Source organism: Acomys russatus, chromosome 11 (assembly GCF_903995435.1).
Source record: "Acomys russatus chromosome 11, mAcoRus1.1, whole genome shotgun sequence".
NCBI classification, from domain to species: Eukaryota; Metazoa; Chordata; class Mammalia; order Rodentia; family Muridae; genus Acomys; species Acomys russatus.
Genome location: NC_067147.1, coordinates 40,820,178 through 40,844,127, shown reverse-complemented (window position 1 = coordinate 40,844,127; position 23,950 = coordinate 40,820,178). Strand labels below are relative to the sequence as shown.

General features: G+C 39.7%; 2 protein-coding genes across 9 annotated transcripts in view; one reads left to right on the top strand and one right to left on the bottom strand.

The window, feature by feature from the left end:
• Herc4 (HECT and RLD domain containing E3 ubiquitin protein ligase 4) overlaps positions 1-22,739 on the bottom strand; it is a 73,875-nt gene extending 51,136 nt beyond the window's left edge. For 7 of the 8 annotated variants that reach the window (XR_007831388.1, XM_051153162.1, XM_051153163.1 and 4 more), the window contains exons 1-4: positions 22,713-22,739; positions 21,056-21,086; positions 20,340-20,643; positions 3,400-3,559 (exon numbers count right to left, since the gene is read on the bottom strand). Coding sequence is in view for 7 of the 8 variants with exons in the window: in XM_051153162.1 (XP_051009119.1) it covers positions 3,400-3,559; positions 20,340-20,565 (386 nt within the window). In the remaining variant the exon portion in view is untranslated. Of the gene's footprint in view, positions 1-3,399; positions 3,560-16,014; positions 16,148-20,339; positions 20,644-21,055; positions 21,087-22,712 lie in introns of those variants that run through there. The other variant, XM_051153164.1, reaches the window with a different exon arrangement.
• LOC127195253 (NHP2-like protein 1) lies at positions 8,665-9,021 on the top strand. The gene has a single exon (XM_051152647.1). It carries the CDS (start codon positions 8,665-8,667, stop codon positions 9,019-9,021), a length of 357 nt encoding a protein of 118 aa, XP_051008604.1.
• Positions 22,740-23,950: the final 1,211 nt, after the last annotated feature.

Here is a 23,950-nt window from a genome sequence, read left to right as displayed (position 1 = left end):
CTGCTTTTCTGAATGAATGTTTCAAGAAGGGAGGAAAGGGGATTTTTCTTCTCTGCCTTATCTGATATTGCCATCTGACCTGACTTGCCAACTGCAAGTCTGGAGCAAGTTCTGAAGAGTTTGGATAGCATCATTTTTAAAGGACTACAAAGTGAGTTAGAAGCCATTCAGAATTACAGTGAGACTCTATAAAATTAACTAACACCTTAAATGACAATACATTAAATTCTCTAATTAAAAATGAGTGACTGAGCTGGGCATGGTGGAGCTGGCCTTTAATCTCAGCAAAGGCAGGTGATACACTGAGTTCAAGGACAGCTTGTCTCAAGTAAACAAACAAAAAAGATGAGTACCTGAGTAAATTACAAAATCCAAGCACACATAGCTGCTACATCTTTTTGTTTTGTTTGAGACAGCCTCACTCTATAGACCAAGCTAGCCTTGGGCTGACTAGAAGAATGACAATTCTTCTGGCTCAGCCTCTTCACTGCTGGCACTGAAGGTGTGGACCACCCCAACACATTTTATAAGCTGCTGCTAGGAAATTCACTTCACATAAACACAGTGTGGTGTGAAGCAATGGAATAAGGTACTCCATGCAAACAGAATTAAAAGGAAACAGTAACCATACTTCTGTCAGGTAAATGGACTTTAAATCAAAAGCAATAAAAAAGAAACAAGAGCATTATATAATGCTAAAGGGTCAACTCAGCAAACAATTCTAAATATATGGCATAAAATATTAGAACATCCAAATATTCTATATACTCTAGACATAAAGCGAGAGAGGACTTTAATGCCCTGCTTTCTGTAGTTGGCAGGCTATCCAAGAGAAACTCAATACAGAATCAGCAGTCAAAAGGTGCCCTAGATTAAATGGGCCTAATAGACCACTAATAGCATGTGAGACATTTTCCACGATAGGTCCTAATAGGCCACAAAACAATTCTCAGTAACATTTCCTCCCCTTTCTTTTTGTTTGATTAAAAAAGGTAACTATTACTCTGGGCTGTTCTCTAACTTGTTATTGATCTGAGGAGATCTTCTCCTCCCTGTGCAGGGGTTACAAGACATACCATCACATCTGGGTTTGCCATGTTGCTAGGCAACAAGCACTCTATCAAATGAGCTCCATCTCTAGTCCCTAAATAAAAAATTTCAAAAACAAGCCAGGCGCTGTGGCACACATCTAAAATCCCAGCACTCAGGAAGGCAGAGGCAGGTGGATCTCTTTGAGTTCTAGGACAGCCTAGTCTACTAAGCAAGTCCAGGACAGTCAAGGCTATACAGACAGAGAAACTCTGTCTTAAAAAACTAAAAAAGAATAAAAATTAAAAAGCCAAAATCTTATTATCTTTTCAGTCACAGTACAATAAAACTAGACATCAGCAACAACAAAACAAAACAAATGACTAGAGACTACATAATTACCCAAAATTAAACAGTTTAGCTTTAAACAACCAAATAGATCGAAGAAAACAAGAAAGAAAAATTTAATTTCTGGAAAAGAGGGGAAATGAAGATACAACATAGCAAACCTATGAGCTACAGCAAAAGCAGTACTGAGAAGTTTTCAGTAATCAGCACCTACATTAATAAGACAGAAAAACCTCAAATTCTAATGCTTATCTCAAAGACCAAGAGAAACAAAAACAAAGGGCACCCAACTTTAATAAATGAAAAGAAAAATAAAGACCACAGAAGAAATAGTTTTTTTTTAATGTGCAAAAGGTTCTTCAATACATAAAAACTGGCATCCTCTTGACCAGGCTAAGAATGTAGCCATAGAGCCCTTGCTGTCATGTCTGATGACCTGAGAGCCATTCCTGGAACCAAGTGATGGAGAACCAACTACTTTCTGCATGCTGTTCTCTGATTTCTATAAATACACAGTTGCACGTGTATGCAAAATATATAAATGCTAAAGTCATCTTAAATAAAATCAGAAATTAAAAGGGAGACATTACATCTGGTACAGGAATACAAAAGATCATTAGAGATTATTACAAACAACTGTACACCAACCACCTTCATAACCTAAAAGAAACAGACCAATTTATGAACATAAACACTTTACCAAAACTAAATCATGAACAAAAAAACCCCAACAGATCTGTAACAAGGAGCAAGACAGAAGCAGTACTGATGTGTCCATCAAAGAAAGCACAGGACCTAATGGCTTCTCTGCTAAATTCTAACATTTAGAGAACTGAATCCATAATTAGGATCATATATATATATTCGACAGGAGGGCTAGAGAGATGATGATTCAGGGGTTAAGAGTGCTTGCTATTCCTGAAGAATGAGCCATGTTTGGTTCCCAACACCCATATGACAGCTCACAACCATTTATTGTTCTAGTTTAATGTTTCTCAACCTGTAGGTCATGACTCCTTGGGGGTATCAAATGACCCTTTCACAGGTTTTATATCAGATATTTGCATTACAATTCCAAACAGTAGAAAAATTATAGTTATGAAATAGCAACAAAAATAATTTTACACTTGGGGGTCACCAGAGTATGAGGAACTGTATTAAAGGGTCACAGCATTAGGAAGGCTGAGAACCACATTCTAGTCCATGGGATCTGATGCGCTCTTCTGCCTCTCTGGGCTCCAGGCACACTCACATGGTATGTACGTACACATGTACACACACACACATGCAGACCAAAGACTCATACACATAAAAAAGAAATAAAAATTTAAACAAGTGGATAAAAGCTAAATGCTTTCCCTCTAAGATCTGAAACAAGAGCATGGTGCTGCATGCATACCCGAAGTCCCAGTGCTGGGGCAGCTTCCACTTCTATATTTAATGAAGCAAACAAGCAAACCAATAAATCTCTTAAAGGAAAAAGAAAAAAAAAGAAAAAAGAAAAAAGGAAAAAAAAAAAAAAAAAAAAAAAGAAACTGCAATAAGCATTTTTTGTTTGTTTTTGAGACTGAGTCTTTCTAAGTAGTCCTAGAGCTGCATGTAGACCCGGCTGTTGTCGAACTCATAAAGATCCACCTACCTCTGCCTCCTGGGAGCCGGGATTAAAGGCATGTGGAACCATGCCCAGCAGTGTTTAATAAATATTTCAATACCTGGGACACTTTACAGAGTAGAACCAGCAACTTAGATCACTCTATCCCATTCTAGAATATTTCAATTCCTACTTTTCTTTACAAACAAATTCTATCCATTAAGGAGAAAATATCAGCTCTATAAAAAAAAAAATAGCCAACCAAATATTTCAACCCAAGTCAATAACAAGAATCAACTTAATAAATTCTTGAAAGATTCAAAGGGGGAAAAATAATTAAGCAACAATACATGATCACACTAAGAAAAGTGATTTAGAAAAACAAATTTATTATAAAAGATTAAGGACCTCTTTGTGGTCACCTTTGTTACCTGGGTACTCTGACACATTCCTCTGATCCTAGTAAGCCAAGTTGTCCATCTGAGTCGAGACCCCAAGCATACACCTGGCCCTTGTCATTAAGTGCTAATGTATGAGCATCTCCGCATGAAACAGCTACAATATTTTGGGCATCCAGGGCAACAACCTGCTCTACAGAAGAGAAGTCAAGAACAGAAATATTACATTTTAGTTTTGAGCTTGAAATGAGGATAAAATATATTCATTTCTCATTTCTATTTAAAAAACGAGGTGCTTAAACATAACATACAAACCAATTGTTTTCAAAAAAATTAACAAACATGTTCCATACACAGTTCTCATCACACCATTGGGTATAGTAAATGATCTGAACATCTTGGAGAAATTCAGGGCTCCTCAAGATGATCTCAGAAGAAAGTACTCTATTCAAAACCAACACTGAAAAAGAAATCACTTAAAAGTTACCTAAGCTATTGGAATTTTTAGCAGTATAATTATAATTCAAACTTATTTTATCATACAGACATTACAGTGTAGCATTCTCAATGAAATAATCTGAACTGGCAATTTATTTACAGATTTCTTTTTCTTTGTTGGTTTTTTGAGGCAGAATCTTACTATTGCAGCCCACAGTGGCCTGAACTTGGAATACTCCTACCTCTGCCTCCCAAATACTGAGATTACAGGCATGTACCATCACTGTAGGCTCAGATTTTAAAATATAAAGTCTGTTGGATAAGCTGAATAGAGAGGTAAAATTTTATAGTATGGCTACTATAAATGGCAAGTCTTAGTTTATGGACTTCTATTACAGCACCAACAGCTATCAATCATGTGATTAAAAAATGTTCATTTTTCCCAGCACTCAGGAGGCAGAGGCAGGCGGATCGCTGTGAGTTCGAGGCCAGCCTGGTTTACAAAGTGAGTCCAGGATGGCCAAGGCTACACAGAGAAACCCTATCTCGGGGGAAAAAAAAAAGTTCATTTTTAAATAAAAAGTAGCCAGCCAGTGACACTCAAAGTTTCCTTAGGATGCTCACGTGTTGGGACTGTAGAGAGGGCTCAGTGGTTAGAGTACTTGCTATTTTTACAGTTGGCTGGGGTTCAGTTCCCAGCCTCCACACAGTGGCTTGCAAACTCCTCTAACTCCAATTCCAGGGAATCTGATGCCCTATTCTGGCTTCCAAAGGCACCTGAATGCACATGGTGCACACATAAACATTCAGGACAAACACTCATAATACATAAAATAAAAAAATAAACAATGTTAGTGTTTTAACAGTACAAGTTTTTTGTTTTGGTTTGGTTTTTTTGGGTTTTTGTTTTTTGGTTTTTTTGTTTTGGTTTGTTTTGTTTTTGGAGACAGGATCTCTCTGTGTTAGCCTTGGCTGTCCTGGACTTGCTTTGTAGACCAGTCTGGCCTCGAACTTACAGAGATCCACCTGCCTCTGCCTCTCGAGTACTGGGATTACAGGTGTGCCCCATCAAGCCTGGCCAGTACAAGTTATTTTTTTTATTATTTTTTATTTATTTAAATTTAATTTATGTGTGTTGGTGTGAGGGCGTGAGATCTTGGAGTTACAGACAGTTGTGAGCTGCCACGTGGGTGCTGGGAATTGAACCCGGGTCCTCTGGAAGAGCCATCTCTACAGCCCTAGTACAAGTTTTTTAACATGCCATTTAAAGTTAACTTTATAAACTTACTAAGAATGCTACAATTACTATCTTCAATACACCAGAAATCTCGTGATAAAAGCAATTAAAACTACAACCAGGGTTTCTTGACATACTAATTTGTAAATAATGCTATTCAACTATAAGACTGACTGCATCAAAGAAACTGGTATTCCTTCATGTAAAGCAATTCAAATTGTATCTGGATCTTACTTTTTTTTTTTTTTTTAAGTAGAATGCTATTGTTAGATAACCTCCAAGAATCTATACAACTCTATTGATAGATTAAGTACTTAACTTAAAGAATCCTGAGTTGATAGCTCATTTTTTAGACATAAACACTTGACCTTATATAAACCTGGCCAGTTTACGCCTGCAGCAATCCTTCTACCTCTGCCTCTCAAGTGCTAGGATTACAAGTGTGTACAACCATGCCCAGCAAGTTCATAACTCTTCAAGCTGGTGCCCAGTACATTGAAGTTTATTACACCAATCTGTTTTTTGTTGTTATTTTTTTGAGACAAGGTTTCTCTCTGTGTAGTCTTGGATGCTCTGGACTCACTTTGTAGACCAAGTTGGCCTCAAACTCAAAGATCCACTTGCCTCTGCCTCCATGAGTGCTGGGATTACAACAGGCATGCATCACCACACCCAGGTTTCACTCTTTGTATTACTGTGTATACTTTTTAAAATAAAATCATTACCCAAAAAGATGTCACATGACTTGTCTCTAAAAATCAAGAAAACTAAGAACCATTACATAAACAGTCCTATAAATCTTAATTACAAGGAAAAAAAACACCACAGAAATCTGTTATTAATAACAGAGGCTCTCCAAATAAGTTAATCATCTCACTAAAACAATTCTCAAAGAAAATAGCAAAAAGTAAGCAGAGCACAAAAATGAGTAAGACTCCTTGGTTCTCCAATTAACAAATTAAGAACACTTAAATTGGATGTATGGCTTTGAAATCAAAATGTATAACATGAATATCTAACATAAATATAAATATAAAATATTACACAAGCACTAAAAATACAAAAATGAAGTTTGAGAAAAACAGAAGAAATAGGAATTGTGATTAAAGGTTAAACTAAAGATAATGAAAAAGATACCATGGAACAAGAGGTGTTTATTTAGGTTTTGAAACACAGGCAGTATTCTGGAAGACAGTGATAAGGTCAGGAACACAAAAGACCCATGTATCCATTAAGAAAACTCAAATTACCAGAAGAAAACAAAGACAAATCAAAGTAAAAGTCTGATGGAGAAAACATTATTCATACCTCAGACAAAGGAACATGTTTCCTAATTCTTTTATTTATATATTTTTAAGGCAGAGTCTCACTATATAGCTTAAGTTGACCTTGAACTCAAAATCTTCCAACCTCAGTCTCTTGAGTACTGTGGGCACCACCAAACCCATTCCAATTCTTAAAGACTTCCTAGGGGAAAGATCAGTAATTCACATCAAAACTATAATAAGGAAGAGAACTTTACTCACACAAAAACAAATAGCCTTTAATCAGAGATGCTCAACTTCAAGGAAAAAAGGCCAATTCAAACGATACTTCAGAGACTGCCAATAAACTAATAAAACAAGCACCTGTGGCTATGCTTACATTAGAATAAAATTTTATTAAAAAAAAAAAAAAAAAGACCTCTAGGGCTGGAGAGATGGCTCAGTGGTTAAGAGCACTCATTGTCTGTTCCTTCAGAGGTCCTGAGTTCAGTTCCCAGCAACCACATGGTGGCCTACAACCATCTACACTGTGATCTGATGCCCTCTTCTGACATGTAGGTGTACATACAGATAGAGTACTCATACACATTAAATAAATAAATACTACTACATCATCATTATCTAATGATAAAGAGTCAATTACCACAGAATATGATGAATGGACATATACACCTTCACCGAACACCAAAGCTCCTAAATATAAAGCAAGTAAGTATTAAAGGACTTAAGTGAGAAAAAAAAAAAAAAAAAAAAAAAAAAAGACTCCAAAATCAGAGGGGGACTGGGTTCCTCCCTTTAAAAATGAATAGATCAAGTGGTTAGAAAACTCACGGGGGGTGGGGGTGGGGCTGGAGAGATGGCACAGTGGTTAAGAGCGCCACCTGCTCTTCCAAAGGTCTAGAGTTCAATTCCCAGCAACCACATGGTGGCTCACAACCATCTGTAATGTGATATGGCGCCCTCTTCTGGTTTGCAGGAGTACATGCAAGCAGAACACTGTATACATAATAAATAAATAAATAAATACATCTTTAAAAAAAAAAAAGAAAAGAAAACTCATAGGGAAATACTGGACTGACTGGATAGAATTGTAATTTAGAATAGTCCTAATACCTCATACACATAAAACACCTTTTTGTTAAAGTGACAAAATAAGTCTTAACAAATTCAACAAGATAGAAATCTTACCAAGTATTACTTTTTATAACAAACAGCATGAAACTAGAGAGCATTTACAGGAAACAATCTTGAAAATTGACAAATATACCAGTTGTGGTGATTGGCTTTATTTCTAGCACTCAGATGTAAGCAGAAGCAGACAGATTTCTTTGAATTCCAGGCCACGTAGCCACGTAGTCTACGTAGCACATTTTAGGCCAGTCAGGGTTACACAGGGACACGCTGCCTCAGCTGAGGGGAAACTAGACCAATGTACTCCTCAACAACTAAGAGGTCAAAGACAGTAAAAGCGAAACTAATTATAAATCTTAACAAAAGTGAAATAAAAACATATTGGGGGGTGGGACTGGAGAGATGGCTCAGAGGTTAAGAGCAACTGCCTACTCTTCCAAAGGTCCTGAGTTCAATTCCCAGCAACCACATGGTGGCTCACAACCATCCATACTGAGATCTGGTGTGCAGGCATACATGCAGGGGAAACACTGTATACATAATAAATAAATCTTTTTAAAAATATGTTATAATGCTCTTGTGATTGTGCTCTTGTGGTTGCTGGGCAGTGGCAGAGGCACAGGCCACCCCCTGACCCACATGTACTTGTGATTGTGCTCTTGTGGTTGCTGGGCAGTGGCAGAGGCACAAGCCACCCCCTGACCCACATGTACTTGTGATTGTGCTCTTGTGGTTGCTGGGCAGTGGCAGAGGCACAAGCCACCCCCTGACCCACATGTACTTGCTGTTAAACTATGATAACCAGCAGGTTACCCACATCAAACACATTCTTAACTTAAAAATGTACTCTGCATGCTACTGGAGGAGAAAAGTAATCAATACTTCCTAGCTATAAACCCTATGGTTCTAATTTCTTTGTTGATGTTACTGTTTGAGATAGTCTCACTTTGTGAGCTGTGCAGCATACTGCCTTCACAGATAAGCACTGTATATAGCAAGGTTATTTTAACAATTTGTTTTCAAAATAGTTTGTAAATACTTAAGGATTTCAATAATTTTTCTTTAAATTTTTACAGGAATGACCAAAGAATGATGTAAAATTTTTTATTTTAAACTTCCACTTCCTCCCACGCATGAACTGATCTCCACTCTTTTTTCTGTGTGGCGTTTTAGTCTTGTCTGAGGTGAGCTGTGTTTGGATCAAGGCAAGGCCAGCACAGTGCAGCCATGACAGAGGCTGATGTGAATCCAAAGGCCCAGCCCCTCGCAGATGCCCACCTCACCAAGAAGCTACTGGTCCTTATTCAGCTGTTGTGCAGCTGCAAGCAGCTTCAGAAAGAAGTCGATGAAGCCACCAAAACACTCAACAGAGGCATCTCTGAGTTCACTGTGATGGCAGCAGATGCTGAGCCCTTGCAGATCATCCTGCACCTCCCACTGCTGTGTGAAGACAAGAATGTCCCCTGTGTATCTGTGTGCTCCACGCAGGCTTTAGGAAGGGCCTGTGGCGTCTCCAGGCCTGCCATCGCCTATTCTGTTACCGTGCAGTCCACTCAGCAGTCTGTTGGAAGGCTCTTGGTGTAGGCCTGTGGCGTCTCTAGGCCTGCCATCGCCTGTTCTGTTACCGTGCAGTCTACTCAGCAGTCTGTTGAAGGGCTCTTGGTGTAGGCCTGCGGCCTCTGCCCTTTCCTGTCTACTCCCACCCTATTTGTGTATCTTATTGTCTGTTATAGCATGTAGTGTTTTCAGTCAGTTTCTATTATAAATATTGTACTACAAAAATTTTTTTCTTTTTTACATTGTAGCTGGGGTTTCCAAAGACAATATGAAATACACTTTGTAAACATTACCAGGTATGTAATAAGAAGAGACTGAATCAGAGAAAACTATGGTCACAATTCTTATATGAAACAGAACTGATCTTACTAGGATAAAAACAAAGACCCTCTGGAGCACAGTAACCATGCCTGTAATCCCAGCATTCAGGAGGCAGAGGCAGGCTTATCGCTGTAAGTTCAAGACCAGCCTGGTCTCCTCAGAGAAACCTAGCTTGAAAAACCAAAAAAAGAAACAAAAAGACTTTCAGGTACTGGCACAAGAAAACTAACAGCCAAAGTTTAAAGTAATGAGCTCAGGATCATACAACCATCTGCGCAAAAATAAAATGACAGAACTTACAGAGTAGAATGCCAATTTTTGGCGACATGGCCAACACTAATACTATAACAAGGAACCAAAGCCTAAATGATTCTCAGATGTGAATCTGGGTGAGGTCAAGGGGTAAATAATGAGGGATGAGCTGTTTTGGAGAAAATGAAATGGACTAATAACCCAAATCACAATCACTTCCACTTTTAACACTCCTTTCTGTTCTCAGAATCCTAAGTGTTATAGTTACACACACACACACACCTTCATTTTCTGTCCTGGTTTTTTGTTTTGTTTTGTTTAAGATATGCTCTCCATTTGCAGGCCTGGCTGGCCTCAAACCCAGAGACTCTCCTGCTTCTGCCTACCTAAGTGCTGGGATTAAAAGCTTTCATTTTCTTGATGTAAATTTCTCTTCTATCCAAGTACCAAAATAATGGCTGCTTATATACCAAGTAAAGAAATATACTCTAATTGGTATGAAAATAACTGCAAATGCAGAAGCACAAGGCATGATCAAATGTAGTTTTTACTTTTTTTTGTTTGTTTTGTTTTGTTTTGTTTTTGTTTTTTGAGATAGGGTTTCTCTGTGTAGTTCTGGCTGTCCTGGAACTCACTCTGTAGGCCAGGCTGGCCTCAAACTCATAGAGATCCACCTGCCTCTGCCTCCCGAGTACTAGGATTAAAGGTGTGTGCCACCACTGCCCAGCTTATAAAACCGTTTTTTTTAAAAAACCAATGGCTAGGGGCCTGCAAGATACCTCAATGTAAAGAGGCTTGCCACTAGGTCTGACTGAATCCTCTTCACAGGACCCATACAATGGGAGGGAAAAGCCAATTCCTCTATGTTGTCTTCTGATCTCTCCATGTAAACCTGCATGCGTGCACTCATCTCCATCATTTTTTTTTTTTGGTTTTGTTGTTGTTGTTGTTTTCCGAGACGGTTTCTCTGTGTAGTCTTGGCTGTCCTGGACTTTCTCTGTAAACCAGGCTGGCCTTGAACTCACAGCAATCCGCCTGCCTCTGCCTCCCAAATGCTGGGATTAAAAGTCTGCGCCATCACGTCCGGCGACAATTTTTTTTTAAATAAAAAAAAAAAAAAAAAAAATCAGCTAAGCACAATCAAAATACCTAGACAGGTCAGGCAGCGGTGGCATGCGCCTTTAATCCTAGCACTCAAATATGCATTAGGCAGATTCCTGAATTCCAACATTAGTACCTCTTTTAAAAGCAAGTTGCTATTAAATGAATACTCATATGCGAGGTGCTGCTCTTTACACTGCATGTGTTCTCTCGTAACCCTTACACTCTCAACCTTTCAAGAACTTAGCATGATTATCCTAATTTCATAGACCAGATACACAGAGAACCAGTGTGCCCAAGACAATATACCTACAAGCAACAGACTAGGATGGCATCTAAGTTCTTAAACTCCTACCTTTAAAAAAATATATTTCAGAATATAGTTATACTGTTGAAAAAGACATAGTGTCCTTCACCACCCTAGTTGTTATCCTTTTACCTCTGTACCTATAGTAGCTGCTTTTGTTATCTGTTTCAATACATCTACAAGTCAATATAAATGGATGGGCTTTTTTAGATTTACCTAACTTCCTACCCTATGATCTTCTATATCTTACTTTTTTTTCTTTAGTATATTAAATGCCTTCCCATGCCAGTCCTCAACCACATTGCACTGCATTACATTACAGTGCTTAGATATATTATAATTTTGCCAGTTCCCAAGAAAACATTAAAGTTATTTCTAATCTCTAAAACACTGCGGTTGCTGGGCGATGGTGGCACATGCCTTTAATGCCAGCACTTGGGAGGCAGAGGCAGGTGGACTGCTGTGAGTTCGAGGCCAGCCTGGTCTACAAAGCAAGTCCAGGACAGTAAAGGCTACACAGAGAGATGTTGTCTCAAAACAAAACAAAACCCACAAAAAACAAAACAAAACAAAACAAACACACTGTGGAAAACAAATATAGCTATTAGGTAGTAGCCCAGATACTGGACTTTTCAGATAAAAAGCAAAGTGCTTTCAATTCCTCATCTACATATTACACTTTTATAAAAAATAATGACTTTGAGTTATTATTTTTTATTGTTACTCTAAAGAGTTTCTTCTATTATTTCATTGATTTATTTTCACTATGTTAATCGTGTGTGTGTGTGTGTGTGTGTGTGTGTGTACACGTGCACACGCAAGAGACAGACACAGAGATAGATTGAGAGAGAGAGGAAAGACACAAGAGAGGAGAGAGAGACTAAATATGCCACGTGTGCAGGTAGCTATGAAGACCAAAAGAGAGCACTCAAACTCCCAGGAGCTGGAGTTTTAGGTAGCAGCCAAATGTGGATGTTAAAAACCAAATTCAAGTCCTTTGAAAGGGCAGCAAAGGGGCTGAGGAGATGGCTCAGTGGTTAAAAGCACTGCCTGCTCTTACAAAGGACCCAGGTTCAATTCCCAGCACCCACATGGCAGCTCACAACTGTTTGTAACTCCAAGATCTGATACCCTCACACCAGCACACATAAATTAAAAAATTTTTAAAAGAGCAGCAAATATTCTTAACCACTGAAGCATCTATTAAGTCCCACCTCACCGTCTTCTCTTCCTTGCTTACAAAAACAAGGCCGAACATGGTGCACAAACCTGTAATCCCATCACTAATTAATTCAAGGGCAGCCTAGGCCAAACAGCAAGACCAAGTCTCAAACAACAATAAAAAAAGGGGGGGGGGGGGGGCGGAAGCTGATTTAAAGTAATACAGAAGGGATTCAATAGTGCTTGACACATAATGGTGGTGACTATTACTAGTTTTGAATATCAGCATTATATTCCCTCCTCTCTATACACTGCCATATCAACTTCTAAATGTATGCTTTCAACTTGCAGGCTTACTCAACTACTCACCCAAGTGTATGTGTAAACATGTTCATGCAGAGAGAACCAATTACCTTTTTACATAACCACTCTTCAAAACATAAGTGTAGGTTGGGCTAGCAAGGTACCTCGGTGATTAAGAGCATGTACTGCTCATCTAGAGGACCTGAGTTTAAGTCAGGATCCTATATGCTCAAGCTATTTCTAGTGTGGTGGACAGTCTTTGCCTGCTCCCTGCCGATCAAGATATAGAACTCTTGGGAGCTGGACAGATGGCTCAGCGGTTAAGAACATCACCTGCAGTCAGGTATGGTGGCGGCCACCTTTAATCCTAGCACTCAGGAGACAGAGGCAGGTGGATCACTGTGAGTTCAAGGCCAGCCTCATCTACAAAGTGAGTCCAAGACAGCCAAGGCTACACAGAGAGTCCAAGCCAGCCAACACTACACAGAGAAATCTTGTCTCAAAAAACAAACAAACAAACAAAAAAGAACATCACCTGGTCATCCAGAAGTTGAGTTCAATTCCCAGCAACCACATGGTGGCTCACAACCCTCTATAATTTGATCTGATGCCTTCTTCTGACATGCAGGTGTACATGCAGATGGAGCACTCATATACATAAAAATAAATAAATAAATGGATCTTAAAAAAAAAAAAAAGATAGAGAACTCTCAGCTCCTCCTCCATCACCACGTCTGCCTGCATACCACCACGCCTCTTACTATGACAATACCGTACTAAACCTCAGAAACTGTGAGCCAGACCCAATTAAACGTTTTCCTTTGTAAGAGTTGCTGTGGTCATGAGTATCTCTTCACAGCAACAGAAACTCTCAGACACTTGTCTATGTCCATTTGAACTAGTTTGCCTGTAAAGCACTTTCCATTCTCTCCTTTAAGAGAACTGAGTGTCTTTCCTATCCATGTACTACCTCTTCTCCACTCATCTGTAACCATGCTGTTTTATAAGGTTCCATCACCCATCTTTGTATTTTAGGATTTTCTGAAATAGGATATAACTGTGAAGCCTTGACTGGCACAGAACTCCCAAAACATATCAGTCTAGACTCAACTTTGCAGGACCCCTTCTGGGTCCTGGGATTACAAGTATGAGGTATTCTATACAATCATTCATCTGTAAACAACACTGCTGCTTACTTATGTGCTCTCCCATGATTTGTGTCTTGCTTTACTTCCTCACTAGACTGTGACACAATGTTCTTTACATTGTACTCAGAAGGTTGTCAGATGAATGTATTTTGTAACTCATGAGCGTATATACTTATAAAATTATCTACAACTGTGTGTTAACATTTAAAAAAGTAAAAGTTAAGAGGCTGGAGAGATGGCTCAGAGGTTAAGAACACTGACAGCTCTTCCAGAGGTCCTAAATTCAATTTCCAATAACCACATGGTGGCTCACAAGCATCTAATCTATAATGTGGTCTAATGCTTTTTCTGTCCTGTAGGCAGAGCACTGTATACATAACAAATCTTTAAAAAATAATTAAACAAAAAAGTAAAACCTGTTTGTTTTAGATATGCTAAAATTAAAGATGCTCTTTTTTTCTAAAGAAGTAAGAGATGTAAGCAAGGACTAAACTGATATGTACAGTCATGGCAGATATAGAAATATAGACATATCTTGAATGTTAAGTTATGATTAGTCAACATTTTAAATTTTGTTGTTTTGTTTTTTGAGACAGGGTTTCTCTGTGTAGCCTTGGCTGTCCTGGACGTTGCAGACCAGGTTGGCCTTGAACTCACAGAGATCTACCTGCCTCTGCCTCCCCGGATGCTGGGATTACAGGCATGCGCCACAGTTTTTTTAATGGTAGGCCGGACGTGGTGGCTCATGCCTTTAATCCCAGCACTTGGGAAGCAGAGGCAGGTGGATCGCTATGAGTTCAAGGCCAACCTGGTCTACAAAGAGTTCCAGCAGCCAGGCGTGGTGGCACACACCTTTAATCCCAGCACTCGGGAGGCAGAGGCAGGTGGATCGCTGTGAGTTCGAGGCCAGCCTAGTCTACAAAGTGAGTCCAGGACAGCCAGGGCTACACAGAGAAACCCTATCTCAAAAAAGAAAAAAGAAAAAAGAGCTGGGCAGCTAGGCATTGGTAGTGCATGCCTTTAATCCCAGCACTTAGGAGGCAGAGACAGACAAACCACTGTGAGTTCGAAGGCCAGTCCACGATAGTCAAGGCAACACAAAGAAACTCTGTCTTCAAAAACCAAACCAAACCAAACCTAAACAAAAAACCCAGAGCTGGGCACAGTGGTGCAGACCAGTAATCCCAGCACTTGGGAGGCAGAGACAGGCTGGTCTCTTTGAGGCCAGCCTGATCTACAAAGTGAGTCCAGGCCAGCCAATGCTACACAGAGAAACCCTGTCTCTGGGAATTGAATTAAAAAAAAAGGCCAGGTGGTGCTGGTGCATGCCTTTAATCCCAGCACATGGGGGGCAGAGGTAGGCAGATCGCTAGCCGGGTCTACAAAGAGTTCAAGGACAGCCTGGTCTACAAAGTGAGTCCAGGACAGTCAAGGCTACACAGAGAAACCTTGTCTCAAAAAAAAACAATCTAAGTAAGAACAGGAGTGGTGGTGAGTCTTTAAACACAGCACTCAGGAGGCAGAAACAGGAAGATCTCTACTACATTGGAGGTAAGCCTAGTTTATTTAGCAAGTTCCAGGCCAGCCAGAGATAGAGTGAGACCCTGCTCAAAAAAATCTGAGTAGACGATGCAAACTGACTCCATAGGCTGCCATCTTACAACATTAATCCTTAGTAATTGCCCAAAGCGTGAAACTCAATTCTACCACACTCCTTTTATGTGGTGATGGAAGTGGTTATTGTGGATTTCATTTTGTATTTTTGAGGGAAGGACTTGCAGCCCTGAAAAGCCTCCAACTAAGGATGCCCCTGCTTCAACCTTCTGAGTGTTGTATTACAGTCCAATCATGTAAACACATTTATACACCAAACGCAAAGAAAATTCTGATGGCTTATTTCTGTGTGTGTGTATGTGAATTGTTTATAAAACATAAGCAAACCAATGTATCCCAGAAACAGACGGCCTTGACATAACATAAATTAAGTCATCTTAGCTCTAATGCTAGCCACTCATCAATCACTACAGACTTCTAACCAGCAGAGCAGTCAAAGGAGGAATATGTGACAATACAAAACAGAAATAAGAAAAGTAAGCTTTGTTTGTCTAAATATTCTTGGGATGGGTGTAGCTGAGTGTCAGTGTTTGCTTAGCATGCATGAGGTCCTAAGTTTCATCTACAGCATAACCCCCGCCCCCGACTGCAACCATCTTGGTAAAATACTGATTTATTTCAACAGGCCATCAAATAGAATGGCAAAGAAACAATTTGCATTACTATTTGATCTGCCTCAAACAGAAAATATTATTGTAAATAACACTAAACATAAACACAATTTAGTGAATAAAGTAGGAGACTGGTAGGCTTAAGCTTTCAGATTCAATTACAGCTGTTCACCAGCCACCTGCTGTTTGACAAGTTACTTACCAACTTGTGCTGCCATTTCTCCGAAAATTTATCCCCTAAGATGAGGATAATTCTTGCAATTTGTGTCACAAGCATTTTGAAAGGAACCATGAGTTATTGTGTAATGCTCTTGCAATTCCTCAGATGTGGGGTCCTACACAAAGTAAAGTATTATTATACATCTCTCTAACAGTAGCACCTGCTGCATTATGACTTTCCCTACACTTGAAGCTGTGATTCTTGGGCACTGACCCTGCCATCCTGACCTAAGTAATGCTTTTTTCCAAGTCTCTGTATCATGTACATCTTTCTCTTCCTTGGAAGATACTATGAAAACTAAGCCTTACAAACCCAGTGAGCTCCAATCTTACATGTTTTGGTAAAATAAGAAATATATGGGATAATTTGGTACTTCTAATTTGCAAATAATTTACCATATTTACATATTTCCTACACTATTTTTAAAAATCCAATTGTATATAAAAGGACATTTCATTTATAGATTTATGTTTTATGAACAGAAAGAATAGTCAGAAAGTGAGGAAACAAGAAATAATAGTCAGAAAGTGGGGAATCAAGAAAGGCAAACAAGCAGCTACTCTTGTGACCCAAAACGCTTTCACTGGAATGACTAACAGCAGTTTTTTGAGGATTAAATAAGATACAATATTTGAAAGAGTTTGGAAAACCACAGAAAGCTACCAAAATACTCTTCCAAATCACAACAGTCTTTACAGTCATAAAATAGCTTAGCACTGCTCCTAACATGAGACAAGTCAAAGCATGTATTAAAGCAACACTTAAAGTTCCTGTCAACTTGTGACCAGGTATATTGTGAGTAAAGAAACTTGTTATACTTTTAATAAATTACTTTTGGATCTTCATAAATAAATCTAAAAGTACACAAATAAAACTAACAATTCATTTAAGTGGACAGATATAACACACTGAATTAATGTATTTATTTGTAAGCTATAAATTAAGAAATTGAGAAGCTACCTTTAAAAAGTATTTAGAAGTTCTTACATAGGAAAACATACATGAAGGTAAAAAAGACATTCATTTTTCAGGCACTAATTCAGAAAGAGCTAGTAGTGACGTCATACCTAGAGGACAGAGATGGATATGGACTTAAATCTATACTCTATTCATGGTCTAAAAAGAAGTCAGGAAGTGTGTTTATAATTCCTAAAATATCCAGAATGAAATACTCTCTCATAGGTCGCAGGTCTAAACTACTACACGGCAAGGCCAACTCCTACAATGACCCATGTAACTTGAGTAATTTATCCTTAATGACGCTAAGTTCCACTTCTTTATTACAACATGTTTGTTATGGTTATAAAGCCAGCCTATGTAATGAAATAATTCTTAGGTTTTTTTCCCCCTACTTTCTTTGTGACTTAAGCTCTAATGAAGTAATTGTCTATGACTCAGACATATAAGCAGACTGCTCAATTATCAAGACTTTAAAACCAATTAATTAAGATCTAACAATTCCTTATCTTTAAATTCAGCTCTCAGATTCAACAATTTATAAAAGATGCAGGGAAAGGGCACATTTAAAACATTGAAGATTCATTCCAGAGAGAAATAATTTTAGATGAAACATTATTAAAATTTGCCACACATATACTTTAAACAAAAGATAAGGTTGAGAGCTGGAATCCTATCACAGCATTCACACTTCCTTGAGTTCCTATTTTCCTATCTCTGTAGCCTAGTTACACTTCATAATATCAGAAAAGCAAGACTTTTGCTTAAGATCAGAGGCTCTGTCCCCCTCAGCAACCCCTTTTGAAAAAGTAATTCTAGCCAGGCATGGTGGCACAGGCCTTTAATCCCAGCACTCGGGAGGCAGAGGCAGGCGGATTGCTTTGAGTTCAAGGCTAGCCTGGTCTACAAAGTGAGTCCAGGACAGCCAAGGCTACACAGAGAAACCCTGTTTTGGGAGAAAACAAAAAACAAAAGAACAGAAAAATTCTAGCTGCAGACTTATTTTCTGGCTCTTCACGTGACTACTGACAGAATTCAACTTGAACCTCTATTTCTTTAATTCAGTCCCACACAGCTTTCTCATCATTTAAATTCCCTAGGCCGGAAATACATTGCATGTCATGGCAAACTTTATTTACTATATGTCTGTGTATGTGTATGTATGCATATATGTATGTATGTATGTTTTGGTTTTTCAAGACAGGGTTTTCCTGTGTAGCCTTGGTTGTCCTAGACTCAATTTATAGACCAGGTTGGCCTCGAGAACTCATAGAAATCTGCCTACCTCTGCCTCCCTAAGTGCTGGGATCACAAGTGTGTGCCACCACACCCAGCTCTCATGGGAAACTTAAATTCACTTTAGTTATTTCATTTATATATGTTTTAACTCCCAACTCAAGTTCTCAACCCCTGAAAAACAAAGCCCCATCTTTTTCTGTTTGGGAATTTTTCCAGACAGGAGTTTCTCTGTGTAGCTCTGGTTGTCCTGAAACTCACGATGCAAGCCAGGCTGGCCTTGAACTCAAGAAATCCACCTGCCTCTGTGGTGGATTCCGCCGCCACCAAACTCAAGCAATGTTTTATATGCTCTGAACATCAATGGGTCAAACTGAAAGTGGAAGAAGCACATTCTTCAACTTTGCATTACTAAATGCTTCCAGGATGAATTAATAGAAGACAGAGATATCACAATACAGCCATCACAATGTCAACAAGACCAAAAAGCCCTTGGATTTCCCCAAACTTTATCTATGCAGTTTAAGTTATACTACTCACTGGTATGTGTGCCCCCCCCCCTGTTCTGAACACCAAACGGTATTTAACAACAGTTACAATCTCTAAGCTTCAGTCAATTACAGTGATTCCTACATCTACAATGTAGTCCCAATACCATGAAAATCTCAGCTTCAAGGCAGTATTTCCATGCTAAGCAAAGTGTGCAGATAGTAAACTGCCACCCACAACCACCTCAAGGCCCAAGATTATGAAAATCTGGTAGGATTCTCTTAGGTTTTTATTTCTTTTTCTCTAAGAGATTATTTCATGAAACGTAAAGAACACTATCGTTTACTTTGAGCTCTCCAATAATTAGACCTATTGTATTAAGGAATTGCTCTCATTCATTAAAAAAAAAAAAAAAACAAGTTACATTGTCATGAGATAATATGTTCCATACTGTGAAAAGAGATTAGGACCCTACCCACAAACAAAGAATAAAACCTTCAGTATCTGCAAATCAAAAGTATGCCAATGGTGGTGAGATGATACAAAGGGTACTTCCATTTACTGCCTGAGTTTTTATACCTACATTGATCTCTCAAAAGCAGACTACAAAAAAACAAACAAACAAACCCAAACCCTTATACAATGAGCTGAAAGAGAAAAAGAATTGCCATAGGGAATACCTAAGTGTCATTATTGTGAAACAGTACAGCAGCAGTCTCACCTGAATTTACTACCTTAATGTGGTAGATTTTGGCTATCAAAACTGAGAACAAAATATCTAAACAATATCATTGCAAATGTGTTAGTATCTAATTTTAAGTACAACATCCAGGACATGTGACCAAATGCTTCCAATTTGTAGTACCTGATAAATGACTTAGATACCTCTACAAAGTCAGGCCACCTCACATCTACAAACCTTTTCTTCTTTTTTGGTTTTTCAAGACAGGGTTTCTGTGTAGCTTTGGCTGTCCTGAACTCACTCTGTAGACCAGGCTGGCCTCGAACTCACAGCGATCCGCCTGCCTCTGCCTCCCAAGTGCTGGGATTAAAGGCGTGCGTCACCACACCCAGCCACAAACCGTTTAAAAGCTAACACTGATAGTGATGAAAACAGAGATTAAGGTATTAAACAGTATTTCTAACTAAGTAAAACAAAAATTACAAATCTAAAGTATAACAGGGAGATAAAATGGAAAAATTAAGATATAGTTTAAGCAAGAAAATGAAAATAAAAGCTTTAATCATACCTCTCCATATGTACAGAAATATCACAGAAAGCAAATTAGGAATTCAAAAGCTGTCCAAGGTGGCTGAGCTCATTGAGGATTTTCATACTTTTAGATCACTGAAGGCTAGGTTTTTTGTTGCTGTTTTCTACCACAAACAATCAGGTCATAGTAGTAGTAGTAATTAAAAACATAATATAAAAAAATAAAATAAAACAAAAAAACACACAAATCAACATATTAAGAGGCATTTCAAAGTCAAGAGTATGTTTAACTCTTGCTTTGCTTTTAAAGCTTGATAAAGACTGAAGGTTTAGGATTTACAGAGGTTATATAAAACATCATGTCTAATATCAAGTTATATGAATTATTAGAAGTAAAAAAATTTTAACTTACCTGGTTTCTTTCTGGACTTTTCATGACCTAGCTGTCCTAGGTCATTACATCCACATGTGTATACAGTTCCATCATCCAGGACAAATACAGTGTGTCTGAGTCCGCAGCCTACATCTTGCACTTTCTTATTTACAAAAAAGTCACTTTTTCTGGGCTCTAGTACAATTTCTTCATCAATTCCACCTAAACCTAGTTGTCCATAGGATGCATTTCCCCAGCACAACATGCTTGTAATGACTTTGGTCTTCCAGTTTCAATACAAAATTCGTCTCTGAAACACTGGAAACTTGGAGGTACCCTATATCTGAGGAGACAAACCAAAGTTATTACAACTTCAAAGAAAGTGAGTTGTGTAACTAACTGCTCTTTCATCAAGTGTTAGGCTACAATGAGAACTGTAATGTTAAATATTTATAATATGCTCCCAAGTTATCATTCAGTTCCAAGAACCAATCTGTGTTTTTTTTTTAACCATCATATGCAAATGTTTAGGAAACAACACCACTTTCTACTATTCCACCCAAAACTTAAAAGTTAAGTGGCTTAGACTGTGTTAGTAACTCAGAAATAAGTAGTCTGGTGAAATTTCTTTAAGTTTTATGAAAACAGTAAATAAAGCATGTATCAATGCTCAAACAAGCAAATATCAAGCCAACTGCAGAAACATAATCTTGCAGTCTCCCTCCGCTCACAGAATTCAACAATATGATACCTACCTCCACATCAACAGAAAACTGAAGCTCTTATCTGTAACAGAAATAAAACCAATAATAGAACTTTTAAAATAAACAACTCAAAATTTGGACTAGACTTATTTAAACTAATAGGCTATATACAAAATTAGAATTTATGAAGCCACAATTTAAAAACAATCAACTCCATTTTACAAGTTTCTAGCGCCGAACCATCTCCACTAATTAATTTTAAAACAAAATCGAAAGCCAGGTGCGGTGGTGCAGGCCTATAAAACTAGCACTAAGAGAGGCAGAGGCAGACAGATCTCTGTGAGTTCGAGGCCAACCTGGTCTACAATGCGAGTCCAGGACAGCCAAGGCTACACAGAGAAACCTGTCTAAAAAAAAAAAAAAAAAAAACCTAAATCGATGTGATTATAACACATAAGAAATATTAAGCTTAAATATCAAGATTCTCTCAATTCAAAAAATTTTATTATGAATAGTTTCTTCGAATAAAAAAGTCTGTACTTATGTATACCTCTAGGACAATTACTTGAAGATGAAAAACAAATTATAAGCAATCCCAGGCCTGCTGGGTTTTTTCAAAATAAAAACGGGTTGGGGGCAGGGTTAAGACACTGATATCTTGATAGGGAGATCTAGATAACTTTTTCCGCTTGAAAGACATACAGGACCGGGCTAGGAGCTCTTAGAGGTTAAGGGCACTGGCTGCTCTTTTAAAGGATGAAGATTCAATTCCCGCACCCACATGAGTGCTCTCTATAGTTCGTCCCAGGGAATCAATGCTACGCCCTCTTCTGGCCTCCACCTGCACCAGGCACACACAGGATGCACAAACATCTAAACAAAACATCCATAAACATTCTTTTTCAAGGACATAAGTGAGTCCTTCGCCTCTAAACCTCCACATTAAAAAAAGAAAAAAGAAAAACGTTAAAAAAAGAATAAAGGTGCATTACTAAATAGGACCATTAATGAAGGTTGTTAGTCTTCCCGTAACTGTCCAAAGTCACCTAAATTCCTTACAACGAATCTGAAGTTTCAAAACAATTTTCCTGCATATATGTTTATTTAGAAAGTACCAAAGCTGCTCCATCCTACGCCCATCACCAAAAGTTAGGTTTTCACCCCTTTGGGACGCCAACACTCGAAAGTTCCAGAGAGTTCTGCATTGTCTTTTCCTATCTTTTTTTAAGGCTAACGGAAGACAGAAACCTATCTCCTATCTCAACGCGCTTCGTTTGGGCACCCTTTTTTTTTTTTTTTTTTTCCTCCAAAAGTCAGAACGGGTGTTGGAAAGGCGTTCTCTCGCCAGCAACAGGTTGGAGAAGGGAAAGCAGTTTTGGTTTCCTCTTTCCCTGACCGTGCACCACACGAACAGCTCACGCGGCTCGGGGAAGAGGACTGGTGTGCACACACCCAACCTCGCGGGCAGGACCAGGCAAATTCCCGCAGCTACCTGCGCGCCGCGGAGTCCACCCTACCGGGCTCGGCCCCCGGGAGGCCTCGGCCCCAGGGAGGCCTTTCCCCCCCACCCCCCTACCCCCCAACCCCCGAGGGAGGTGCAACACTCCGGCGCCGGGAAACCACTGAGGACGCGGGCGCCCTTCACCAAGGCCCCAGCGGAGGCCACCTCCGTCACACTACCCCCGAACCCACAGGGGCAACGACTCACCGGGTCCCTCAGGGCAGGGAGAGCCCTACAACGATGGAGGGCGGCCGCTCCCTGGACCTCTGGGCGGCTCTCCGGCTCCCGAGATCTTCCTCCCTCCGCCGGCCGCGGCTTATGACCCACGGCTCCTCCGGCGTCCCGGCCGCTGCCGCTCCGCTGGCTCTTGCTGCCCGGCTCCCCTGTGAAACTTTCCCAGGTTCCTCGAGAGAAAAGCTGCCGCCGGCACTCTCCGGACCGAGAGACAGCCGTCAGCGACCCGGATGGAGCGGGAGGGGAAGGGCTGCCGGCGAGCAGGGCGGAGAGCACGAGGGGTGGAGAGAGCCGAGGGGAGAAGCCGGCGACGAGGGAGAGAGGGGCGGTGGTTTCGAGGGGGTGGGGGAGGGGGAGGAGGAGGGGCCTGCCGGAAGTGAGCTGCGGAGCATGCGCGACTCCGCCTACTTCCCCATTCGCGCGCCTGCGCGTGAATCCTCCCTGGGGGCCTCCCGACCCAGGCGCTTGCGCAGTATGTTATTTTTTCCTGCTCTTAAGAGACTTAATACGATTGGGGAGAACAGCTGTCAGTGTATTTCCTTTCTTTCTTTCTTTTTTCTTTTTGGTCGTTGTGTTTTTAAACAGTTCTTCAAAACAATTCTTCGAAAGGGCTACTTAAGGAAATTTTCTTTTGGGTATGGTTTTCTCCTAAGGAGGAAATCTCCTAAGGAGATTTTGAAATACCACATGAAACTATCGCAAATAAGGTTAGAAAAGCCGGGGGCTCGCTCTAAACACTTAAACTCACCTGAATCTAATCTGAATACGTGAGATGTATTGGTATCAATGGAGCCATGCCTAATCTTAGTAAATGTCAGCATCTTCTTGCTTCAGGTTCCTGGAACAGAGTCAGCTCACATTTCAGCTAACTCCTTGGAAGACAGAAGGTAAAATTGCCGAGGCTCAGAGCAAAAACAGCGTACAGCTAATCGTTCCTGCTTCGTGAAGACGAAATCCAGACCTCACAGGCCAACTTGAACGTTATCTTGATACCAAATCTGTCTGTCGTGTCTCAAAAAGTGAATAAATGGAGGGCAAACTGTTAGGGGGAGGGGGCGGAAGATTTGGTAAGCCGCCAAGGCCATAAGTGTGGAGTAGCTTGCTCACATTTTAACCTTTTAAACACAGGTTCCATGCTCCCTTTGTCCCTAGGAGGAAATGAGTGAAGAAACCCAGTAGCTACCACATCTGTGGGTGTGGATCTGTGTCAG

Coding starts and splice junctions, on each gene's coding strand:
- LOC127195253 (XM_051152647.1), top strand. CDS start 8,665: ATGACAGAGGCTGATGTGAATCCAAAGGCCCAGCCCCTCGCAGATGCC.